The 12,229-nt window shown below is 37.6% G+C and overlaps 1 protein-coding gene across 4 annotated transcripts in view; it reads right to left on the minus strand.

The window, feature by feature from the left end:
- LOC106883071 (centriole and centriolar satellite protein ofd1-like) overlaps positions 1 to 12,229 on the minus strand; it is a 65,058-nt gene that overhangs the window by 34,940 nt on the left and 17,889 nt on the right. For 3 of the 4 annotated variants that reach the window (XM_014933942.2, XM_014933946.2, XM_014933945.2), the window contains exons 2-3: positions 1,745 to 1,778; positions 1,377 to 1,497 (exon numbers count right to left, since the gene is read on the minus strand). In XM_014933942.2, the coding sequence (XP_014789428.1) occupies positions 1,377 to 1,476 (100 nt within the window). In that variant the 5' untranslated portion in view covers positions 1,477 to 1,497; positions 1,745 to 1,778. Of the gene's footprint in view, positions 1 to 1,376; positions 1,498 to 1,744; positions 1,779 to 10,312; positions 10,388 to 12,229 lie in introns of all 4 variants that reach the window. The other variant, XM_052969629.1, reaches the window with a different exon arrangement.

Raw genomic sequence — 12,229 nt, forward strand, 5'->3', positions numbered from 1 at the left:
ATAGTTTCAGCTCAGAGCTGCGGCCATGCTGATGCACCGCCGTTTTGCTACACTGTTATTACTGAGAGCCTCCTCCAATATGTGGCACTTGGTGAAGAATGGAGTTTGATGTAGCTACCCTCATTTGCACCTCTCGTCATGAGGTAGGTTCATCTGGGACTCTCAACAGGAAGAGGTCGAGCTTTGATTTAAAACCCCCGACATCTACTTTGTGCAGGTTCCTCAGGCTCTTTGGGAAAATATTAAAAAGCTGTGGGCCCCTGAAACCCAAACTGTTGCAGTAACTGGTCCTGAAGCGCGATGGCATTGCTGGAATCTTTGGCACTATGCAGTGTCATCCCGTTCTGGCATTGGTGTAGCTTTCAATGCCAAAATTTGGCACAATTCCTTCCAGGATCTTCCAGATGTATATTACTGCATACCTCTCCTGCCTTCTCTCCAGGGAGTAGAGTCTTAGCTGTTTCAGCCTTTCCCAGTAGCCGAGCAGTTGCAAAGAGACAACCTTCTTTGTGAATCTTCTCTGGATTGCTTCAAGGTCCCCTGTTAATTTCACACTGGTGGGTGACCATAGCTGTGAGCAGTAATCCAGGCGGCTGAGGACGAATGTCCTCCAGAGGACCATCATGGTTTCCTTATCTCTGGTTCTGAATGTTCTCAGGATCCATCCAGCCAGTTGTCTGCACTTTGTCGTCATCCTGGTAATGTGCACTTGGAAAGAGGTATCATCACTCATGTGTGTGTATATATATATATATATATATATATATACACATAAGGCAGCATGAGCTGTCTGGTTCAAAAGGAGCTGATGAGCCCAAGCACTGCACTAAGTTTCAATGTTTGCTTTGGTATGGTCGCTATGATTGGGGGTTCTTCCCAACACCAACCACTTCACAAAGTGTACTAGGTGCTTTTTATGTAGCACTGGCACTACTGAGGTTACTAAGTAACCTGGAAGGCAAGAGCCCTACAATTGAGTCAGGTCTAGTAGTGAAGGAGGTGGTTTAATGCCAAGTGATGAGAGGTTAAAGTATCACAGACGGACACAAACACTTGACTTGCTATATAGAGGAGATATATGCCTACCCCTGTTAGAAAATGAGAGAAGATGGAGGTGAAAATGTGTTAGGCTACAGGAAGGTGAATATAATAGATATGGTTCAGCATATAGGTAAGTGGAAAGGAGAGTGACAGATGGATAGAGATGGAGACAGAAGTGAATGCAATAAATGGGGAACAAAGGTAGAACCACGGTCAATAGCTAATATCATTTGAGAAGAAAGACGTGGAGAAAATAGGTGGCATCACAGATGATGTGAAATGTGTAGAGGTGGAATGTGAGACTTCAAAATCAGAAACTATTAATGACTACTTACCAAGTGTTTTAAATCCTCGTAGTTTACCTTTCAGTATTTTGTTTTCTGTCAAAATAGACTGTAGCATGTCATTCTCAATTCCATTTTCATTTTCTCCCATTACTTACCAAGGTTTTAATAACTGAAAGAAAATAATAATTATAAAAGTGAAAGTGAGAGTAACATTTACAGTTGATGAACTGGAATAGTGTAAAATGAAGTGTTTTGTTCAAGAACTTAACACACAACCCAGTCTAGGAATTGAAACCATGATCATATGATCATGAGTGCAAAATTGTAATGGAGAAAAGGAGTGGAAAAACAAGAAATAGCTCACAGAAAACTGAGGAAGAAGATTGTAAAACCAATAGTTAACAGATAATACTTACTGGATATTGTAACCGAAAATCAGTCAGAAAATATCTGGAAATAAAAATGAAAACAAAACAATCAGAGACAAAAAAAAAAAACAATAAGTAAATAACAGGTTAATTTTATAACCTTTGTAAATTTTTTCTTTAGAAGAGAAAATAGTCTCCATGACCCTAAACTGGCCTAAAAGCTTGCAACAGGGTGCATTCTGCCAAATGCTCTCATGGTACCAGGTGTTGGTGTTAAACCAATCAATGGGTTGAATCTACTAATCACATTTATAATGAAATACATAGTTTGTGTGTGTTTCAGGAACAAATTTCAAAAATAATCAAGAACTTGTAAAGATTTAGGAAGAAAGTCGTTTGATATCAAAGTTGATGTTTAGGATATAACTTAACAAAAAACTCTGATGTCGAATTACAATGGCAGGTTTAAATACAAATATGCATGCTTTTAGTATAACAAAACTGATGTGGTTATAAACTAGTTGCAATCAAAAAAAGGGTTTAAAGCATTAAAAAGGATGTGGCTTTGTCTTGTGCATGTAAGATGGTGTAGATGATAAATGCAATATGAAGTAGTTACAAAGTGGCTGACTACATCACTGTGTCAGCCCTCATTAACCAACCATGATTACTTTCCCACTTACAGCAACAAAAATGGAAACTTCTACATAAAACAACAGCCTAATCTTTAAATCAGATCCTACTATTTTAAATAAGCAAAGCACATATTTGTTCATGTAGTCCAGAATATCTATAGAAAAGATGAGATGATCAGTGACTTGAATCTTTTTGATCATAGTTTTGCTGAACTGAAAATAAACAACATCCAATGAACTCTATTATGGCAAAATATTAATATGAAATGTCTGTGTAGTAAGAAGCTTACTTCCCAACCATTTGTTTCCAGGTTTGGTCCCACTGCATGGCACCTTGAGCAAGTGTCTTCTACTATAGCCTCAGGCCGGGCCAAAGCCTTGGGAGTGGATATGTTATACGGAAACTGAAAGAATCCTGTTGTATATACACGCGTGTCTTTGTGTCTGTCTCTCGCCACCACTTGACAACTAGTGTTGGTGTGTTTACATCCCTGTAACTTAGCAGTTCAACAAAAGAGACTGACCGAATAAATACCAGGCTTTAAAAAAATAAGTAGTGGAATTGTTTCATTACACCAAAAAATTCTCCAAGGCAAGAGCCCCAGTATGGCAGCAGTCTAATAATTGAAACAACTAAAAAATATATATTTGTTTTTTACCACACAAGACTGTTCCCAGTGAATAGTCCAGTAATAATAATGATTTTCAGGTGAACTCACTGAATAAAGTCAGTCCTATATTAATGAATACCAATGATAACAGATGATATGATAATTATATTTTTTATTTGCCAAAGAAGGATTAAATATAGTGGGGACTAATTGGAATTATTACATTAACCCATTACCTACCAGTGATCTCATATGAGATCACTTAAAAATTACAAATTTTGTAATTATCTGTCAATATTTACACACATCTAACCTTTTTGTTATATCTACTAGGTATATTTTTCTGATATTCAAATGAGGTTTGCTAACTTTTTACCCAATATCTCGCTTATTTCTATTTAAAATGTTATTTTGAAATGTTATTTTGATCATTCCAGCGTGTTTCTAAGGCTGTTTTATGCTTGAAACCAAAGTTTCATTAAAAAAATTCCAGTTAATAGAATTATGGGAGGTAATGGGTTAATTGGCACTTATCCAATCTTGGAGTATATAAAGCAAAGCAGGATTTACAAGTAAATTAGTATAGTAAATTTACAATAAAACATCCAGTTCAGTCACCATGCGATACCTAGACAAATAGAGAAAAAGATCTTAGAAATTTGATTGAGGGGATTACTTACACTCATGTTCCCCACCTCATATGTGTGTGTGTGTGTGTAATTAACTGACATATATTGTTTAAACTGTATACGTTAGTAGAGTAACTTTTTCTCTCTAGTAAGCCTTCTTCCTGTTCTTCATCACTCGCAAATCACAGGTTTCAAGCAGAAGCAACATGCTATCATCGATTTAATGACAGGTTGTCCAACATCCGCAGAAGGCTACAGGTTGTTAACTCAGATGACACCACTGACTAGAGCTGTGATTCTCAACCATTTTTTACCTATGGACCCCTTTGATTCCTATTTTACTCAAGTGGACCCTCATAGCCATTCAATGTTTAAAAAAATTCTATTGTATTGGGTCATCCTTTGATAATACAGTTTTTTTATACTTCTTTTATTTTTCAAAATTACGAGAAACAGAGTTCTGTTTTCATCTAAAATATACTCTCCTTCATTTTCTACAATGCTCTTCCATTTATCTGGTAGACTTGCAAGGCCCCTCTTCCAAAATTCACCTGTCCGTGACAAAAAAATACTCTTCCACTACTGTTCTGACCTCATCTCCAGAATTCACATTTTTTCCATCCAAATGATTTTGAAGACTGCGGAATAAAGGATAATCAGTTGAGGCAATGTTCGGCAAATATGGTGGGTGGGGCATCGTTTCCCATTCAAACGACTCCAGCCTTTGGAATATCATCCTTGCTGTATGTGGCCGAGCATTATCTTAATGGAAGAACACCTTTCATCTTAAAACCAAAGATAGTCTTTTTTCTTCTAGTGCTGACTTTAGCTGCTCAAGCTCTTCACAATAGATCTCCTTTGTTATTGTTTGGTTTGGGTTTAAAAGTTTAAAGTGGACTAAACCTTTCATATCTCACCAAACAAACACCTTACGTGGGTCAAGACTTTCTTTAGCCTGGGGTGCTGATGTTTTCCCTTTTCCTACCCACTGTCTTCGGTGCTTGACATTTTTATAGATAACTGATTTCTCGTCACCAGTCACTATTCGGTATAAAAAAGGTTCATTCATGAGACTTGACAGCAAAGAAGAGTACACTTTCACTCTCTGAGCGTGATTAGACTTGGAAAGTTTGTGAAGAATCCGTTGATCCAATTTGCTGACTTTTCCGATGGCATGCAGGTGTCGATGAATAGTTGAATGACTAAATCCAAGCTTCTCTGCTAGTTCCTTAACAGTTATGATGGGATTTTATTCCACCTGCTTTTATTGCAAGTTGATGTAGGTAGTTCCACCAGGGTTTGCAGGATGTCCTCGTTGAGCTCTACAGATCTTTCAGGACGAGGCTTGTCCTCTAGGCTGTAGTTTCCAGTTTGGAATTTCTGGAACTACCATTGAAACTGGCTTATGCTTATTGTCCGATCCCCATATATTGCATTAATATTAATATTCCTCGCACTTTCCACTACGTTTTTGCCTTTATTGAACTCATAAAGCAAAATATGCCAAATATGCTCCTTTGTCACTTCCATTTGAAAAAAATAACTGTAAAAAATTGAACTGCACTCTTCAAAACTTGCACTAAGAATAAACACAAAGGAAAATTACTACCTGCTTTTATAGCAAGTTGATGCAGGTAGTTTATCCTGTACCCCTCCAACTTTTAGTTCATGCAATTGAAAAAAAACATTATTTATGGGATAGCCCAATATCTTTATAATTAAATATCATTAGGAATTGTACAAAAGAAAAGATTAACATATTTTGTGTATTGAAGAAGTATAACCAATTAATTGCACATAAATTTTAACAGCAAAATCTTATATGAACCCTAGTTGAGAACCACTTCTCTAGAGTAATGTGCACAGATGGATTCTTCATCCATCTGTTAAAAAAATGGGGAAAACTGTATTGAAATCAAACCACAGAGTGGAAGATAACTGCAACTATTGAGTCAAATGACTGGTGCATATATGAATTGTTTCACATGAACAGATGAGTCACAATCTGTGAGCTTGCCATACAACTGGACTCTGGTCACAATGTATTACTGTGGAAGCCTTTAGGTATCGGAAAGTGTGTGCAAAGTGGTTACCACAGCAGTTTACACCTGATTTGAAGAAGAAGAAGAAGAGTAAAAGTCTGCTCTTGTCTGCTGGAAACATTTGAAGTCAATGAATACATGCTTTTTCTGGTAGCAGAGATGAAACATACACGACTGTATTTTCATGATCTAGAAATAAAGTTTCAAACCACAGAATGGCATCACACCTTTTTTCCAAGATGTTAGAAGTTGAAGAGCCAGTAATTAGTACAGGAAGCCATAGTGACTGATTCTGTGTTTACTGGTGAGTGAGGAAGGGTACAATTCTCTTTGAATTTCTAGAATATGACTGTGAACAGCAAGTAGTGCACAGAGACATTTGATAAGTTTAGAAAAATCATTAGGAGGAAGAAGCCAGACATGAATCTGAAAACAATCAACACGTCGAGCAGTCCTCACATGGATTTTTTGGAAGAGGATCTAAGAGTTGGATTGAACAATGGCACAAATGTATCATTTATGATGGAGATTATGTTGAATAGTATATTAGTATAAAAGAAGAGTTATTCAGTCAACATGAGCAATTCGAACAAATTGTATCAGTAAATAAAAAAAAAATGCATTACTTTAAGGACAACCCTCATATTATACAAGTGTATCTATGTCATGAAAAATTACCACATAGCATATATCATCATCATCATCATCATCATCGTTTAATGTCCGCTTTCCATACTGGCATGGGTTAGACAGTTTGACTGAGGACTGGCGTGCCAGAAGGCTGCACCAGGCTTCAGTCTGATCTGGCAAAGTTTCTAGAGCTGGATGCCCTTCCTAATGCCAACCACTCCGAGAGTGTAGTGGGTGCTTTTATGTGCCACTGGCACGAGAGCCAGTCAGACAGTTCTGGCAACAACCACGCTCAAAAGGTGTTTTTTACGTGCAACCTGCACGGGAGCCAGTCTGGCGGCACTGGTAACAACCACGCTCGAATGTTTTTCACGTACCAGTAAGGCAACACTGGCAACGATCACGCTTGAATGGTGCTTTTTACATGCCGCCGGCACGGGAGCCAATCAGTGGCCCTGGCAACGATAACACTATGATGGCGCTTTTAATTAGTGCCTATCAGGCGGTACTATCATCAGCCACATCAGCGATTTTGATTTCACTTGCCTCAACAGGTCTTCGCAAGCAAAGTTTATTGTCCAATGAATGAGGGGTACTCATAAGTGGGCTGGTTACACCCACTAGCATAGGCCACGGGTTATGGTCTCACTTGGCTTGTCGGGTCTTCTCAATATATGAAGAAAACAAGAACAACTGCATGTTTAAAAAAATACTATTCAAAGCAGAAATATAACATTAAAAATTAATTATTCTTGTTCAAACATGATATATTGCCTTTAAACATGATATATTGCTTCTCATTTTATTTCAATAACCAATATTAGATTTATGTATAATATAATTACTACCATAGGTAAGATTTAGTTAATTAATTATGTTACCTCACTGCCCCCTTCAACATGCCTAGTACCCCGTTGAGAACCTCCCGTGTTCTGGGGGCTTTTTTGTTTTAATGACACAGGCTCCTGTGAGGTTGCCTAGTAACTTGCAAGACAAAGAAAAAGAGAAAGGAAAAAAAAAGATCCTTGACCGAATGTATGAAGTATTTGAGAGGGAGAGTTGGATTATGCCTGGCGTTGAGAAGCTAATATAGGATGTCTTGCTATAGAGATGATAGGCTACCATGCATTGTAGAAGGGTGGAGTGGGAATAGCTGGGAAGAAGATAGAGATTGTGATGATGAGGTACAGAACAAACTTTGAAGATGCAAGAAGGTGAGTATAAGAGAATAGGTAGTGGATTGGGTGAAGAAGAATAAGGGTAATTTCAAGAGAGTGTCAGAGAGATCTCTACACATATAAATATATTATCAGATGTCTCTTTCTCTCCCTATATTCTTTTATGCTGCTGCTTGTTTCAGTGATTTGACTGTGGCCATGCTGGAGCACTACCTTGAAGGGTTTTAGTTGAACAAATCCACTCCAAGGACTTATTTTTTTTTTAAGCCTTGTACTTATTCTAATGGTCTCTTTCACCAAACTGCTTAGTTATGGGGATGTAAACACACCAACACTGGTTAAGCGCTGATGGGGGACAAACACAGACACTAACACACATGGACTTCTTTCAGTTTCTCTCTGCCAAATCCATTCACAAGACTTTGGTCAGCCTGATGCTATAGTAAAAGACATTTGCCCTAGGTGGCACACAATGGGACTGAACCTGGAACCATGTGGTCCAAAAGCAAGCTTCTTACCACACACACACACATATATATATATATATTGTGTGATTGACCAGACTATTGGACATTGTTATACATCATTGGTCATGATGTGCTTTGCTTTGTTTTAGATCTTGACTGACATCACTCAGCTGCCTAGGTGAGCAGGCCAACATTCCTACTGATCGGAAGTCTAATTTGACACAGGGTGGACCATTTACATCTGAGTGGACTGAAACGATGTAAAATAGTAATAATAATCAAAGTATTGCGCATTGTGCTCAGGTGCACTACAACTCATCAAAGGTGCATGTGCAGTACATAGAATTATGTACAAATGTCAGGAAAATGAACAGCATATGAGTCATACAGGTGTGCATGCATATGAAGAGGAGATATCAGATGTGTTGGCGAATTTCAGGAAGCATGGAGGTTTTAAAAGATGCAATGTCTTGGCAACTAACAACTGATGCAGGTAGTTTGTTGCACACTTCAGTAACTTTGGGTGTGAACAAATGTTTCTAATTCAAAAACACATGCAGATGGTCTGGGAATCAAAACCATGTTCTCTTAGTTGTGAGTGCAACACACCTAAGTGTCAGGCCATGCATCTTCACACACATGGGTGTGTAAATGTATTACAGAATATTTATGTGTATCAGGACATCTCTAATCATGTAAAAGTATCAAGGAATATTTCTATTTGATGATGATGTCATTTATGCCCCAGTGATGTTTTCTACCCTTTTGTCTATAAAGAGAATTACTCTCCTGAGACAATTTCCCACAGTAAAGATCTTAACATGCTTGAGCGTACATAAATGTTAAATATAATCGTACACATCTTTATTATCATTATTTATCTCCTGTTTTTCTATGCTGACACGTGTTGGTTGGTTCGATATGAACTGAGAAGCCAGAACTCATATGTCTTCTTTGGCATTGTTTCTACAGCTGGATGCCCTTCCTAATGCCAATCACTTTACATAGTGGACTATGTGCCTTTCTTTGTTTTTTTTTTGGGGGGGGGGAGACTAGCATTGGTGAGGTCACCAAGTTACTAGCAAGACCAGACCCTGTCAAGTGAGTGAGGGATATAGTTTTGAGGGATGTGAATGTATGATAGAGGAATAGGAGCAGGTGACTTGCCGATGAGGTTCCCCAACTGGGGAGAGAGAGATGTGAGGTAAAGGTACAAAGTGTATATGAGAGAGAAAACAGAGGAACAGAAAAGGTTTAGGTAGGTACTAGAGTGAAAAGAGTGTCATAGATGATTAAGAGATGAGGATGGGAGTTGGATGCAATGAATATCAGTTTGGGGAAGGAAATAAAAGAAAGGAAGAGTTACAAGCAATATCTCCTTATGTATAAATGTCTCTCCATCAGTTTTGATGACGAGTACTTGAGTTGTTTGGTCAGCTTCACTACTTCTTCATTGTACTACGGGGTTACTTCATGTGACATGTTGCTCTGTCTGACAATGGGTGGCCCTGTCACTTAACTAGGTCCTGATGGACCAGTTTGCTACCACAAGACATCAGAATTTGAAATGAATAGAAAGAAGCAGAACAAACACCACAAGGTATCTCACACAAGATTCTGACAATTTTACCAATCCATCAGACTGGACTGGCACCTGAAAAGCAAAGTTGACTTCAGTAGAATTTGAACCCAGAGTACTGAGATCTGGAAGAAATACCACAGAACATTGCATCTGACACAGTAACAACAGTGGCCTGGATTTGCCTGTATATTATAAATGCCAATTTGAAAATAAGAACAGAACAAAGCCAACTGACAGAAGCTAAAGCAAACAGGCAGAGACCCCTTACTGCATGACTGGTTACACTGCAGAACACCTGCTAGGTGATTATGTAACTAACTATAATGCAGAACACTTGCTAGGTTACTGTGAAACTGACTAAACTGCTGAACACTTGCAAGGTGATTGTTAGTCAGAATTGGTGACATTGCACTGAGAGAGGTTGTGTGCATGTAGAGGGAGGGGCATTCATTCAGCCCTTCCTCCATTTGTTTCTGGAGAAAAGGATGAAGGGGGGGGGAGGTACCACTCTTTTCTCATAGAGAATATGAAACCATCAAAAAATGGATAAATAAACAGTATTGAATGGGATAAAGTAAATCTGAGGATGGTTTAAAGGATAAGATGAATTGGGGTAGACAGATCAACGGATGAATTAATGGTGAGTGGAACGGGATAAAGAAGATCCAAGAATTATTTAACAGGCAGGATGGAATTGAATAAATAAGATCTAGTAACAATCAACATAGAAAGGTACTCCTTCTTGATGTTGTGGTTTTAAGATGGGAACCAAGAATCATAAATGAATTAACTGAGATTTAACATAAAGGGATACTTAGAAACATTAGCATAGAAGTAAATACCTAAATTTAAGAATGGAAGGTGCTCTGTAGAATGGTCTTTAATATGAATGCCTGGTTTGGATCCCATCAACGAGTCTGTAATCAAATTTGGATTTAATGTCAATTATCACTTTACATTTATATTAATTATGAGTAAGGCGTTGAGCAAAAGAATCGTTAGCATGCCAGGCAAAATGCTGCTAAGCATTTTGTCCATTTTTATGTTCTGAGTTCAAATGCTGCCAGGGTCAACTTGGCCTTTTATCCTTTCAGGGTTGATAAAATAAGTACCAGTCAAGCATTGGGGGTCAATGTAATCGATTTATCCCTTTCCTCGAAATTGCTGGCCTTGTGCTGAATGCATGTATGGCATATCAATTCAAAACAACCAATTAAACTATTGGTATATGTGCCCACAGACATTCATGTTTATATATACATACTCTTACACATAGTAAAAGTTGACTGGGACTTCAAGTTTTGCCTAATGGGTTATTCAAACATATTTCATCCAGTTACTGTTGTTTGTGACCTCATAAATAACATGTCCCCTCAGTGTGCCCAGTTTGGATGCATCATGAAAAACCTGGAGCAACAAGGGTATATCGTTTATGAGGCCATGAATGGTGATAAAAGAACTCTGAAAAAGAATTATCAATCAAGCAATTGATTAGTAAATTAGTTAATTAGTTGATGAAAAGAAGTGTAATAGAACCCATGTGTTTTCAGTGACAAAATAACCTTTCCAAAATACATACATAATTCATATATATATATATATATATATATATACATATATATATATATATATATATATATATATATATATATATATATATACATATATATATATATATAGTGGGTGAGAAGACATTAGTATAAGCATAGAATTAGATGAACACTGAATAAGTACTCGGATAAGTCCAGACCTTAAAACCAACATCCTAATCAGGGTTAAAATAGTTCAATGGAACGAGTTGGCTATAAAAAATGTATAGTTTGAGCAGGTAACAGATAAAAGATGTACAAGCACATGTTTATGGCATTAAAGGATTTATAAAAGATGTTATATGAATGTAACCAAACATATCGGATGAAGAAAAACATTTGGTGTAAAGCATGGCTCTGTAGGTGCAGGCATGCTTATGTGGTTAAGAAGTTTGCTTTCACACCACACAGCTTTGAGTTCAATCCCACTACATAGCACTTTGGGCCAGTTTCTTCTACCTTGGACTAACCAAAGTCTTGTGAGTGGATTTGGTACATAGAAACTGAAAGAAGCCCATCATATATGCATGTGTATATGTGTGTAAGAAAGGATGACAGTCCACCGCCAACAACTTAGGGATCCCACCACTAGACAGATACCACTTAGTGGGCACTTATTAATCACACACATACACACACACAAACGTGCACACATATACACATCACCCTACCAAATATAAAACACACACAGACCCATATACACCCACCACAATAAACTCTGGGACCAATCAAACAATGGCACACAAACACATTTATATACACACACACATGGAGATGTGCACAGAGACACACACACTCACACCATTCTGACCTCTAAGACCAGTCCCAAAAACCACTGAACCACAACAGACTAGCCCAGAAACAAAAAAAATCCTTTTAATTCTACATTGCCCCTCCCCCTCATCGTAACCAGCCTCCCACACTGTCCCTTAAAATAGCAAACATTCCTTAGCTACACACAAGAGAGAGAACATGTTAAAAAGACAGGCCGGTTCCTCTCCAATTTTTTGTAAATTCTTAAATATATCTCCTTCTAGGTATATATATATATATATATATACTACCAAACACTTTTTGTTGAATACTCTCTTTTAAACTGTTTTAAACATTTTCTTACTATTATCAAAGAGTGTATATATGTATTTTAATACTTTTGTGACAATCAGTACG

The sequence above is a fragment of the Octopus bimaculoides genome, chromosome 7, assembly GCF_001194135.2.
Source record: "Octopus bimaculoides isolate UCB-OBI-ISO-001 chromosome 7, ASM119413v2, whole genome shotgun sequence".
NCBI classification, from domain to species: domain Eukaryota; kingdom Metazoa; phylum Mollusca; class Cephalopoda; order Octopoda; family Octopodidae; genus Octopus; species Octopus bimaculoides.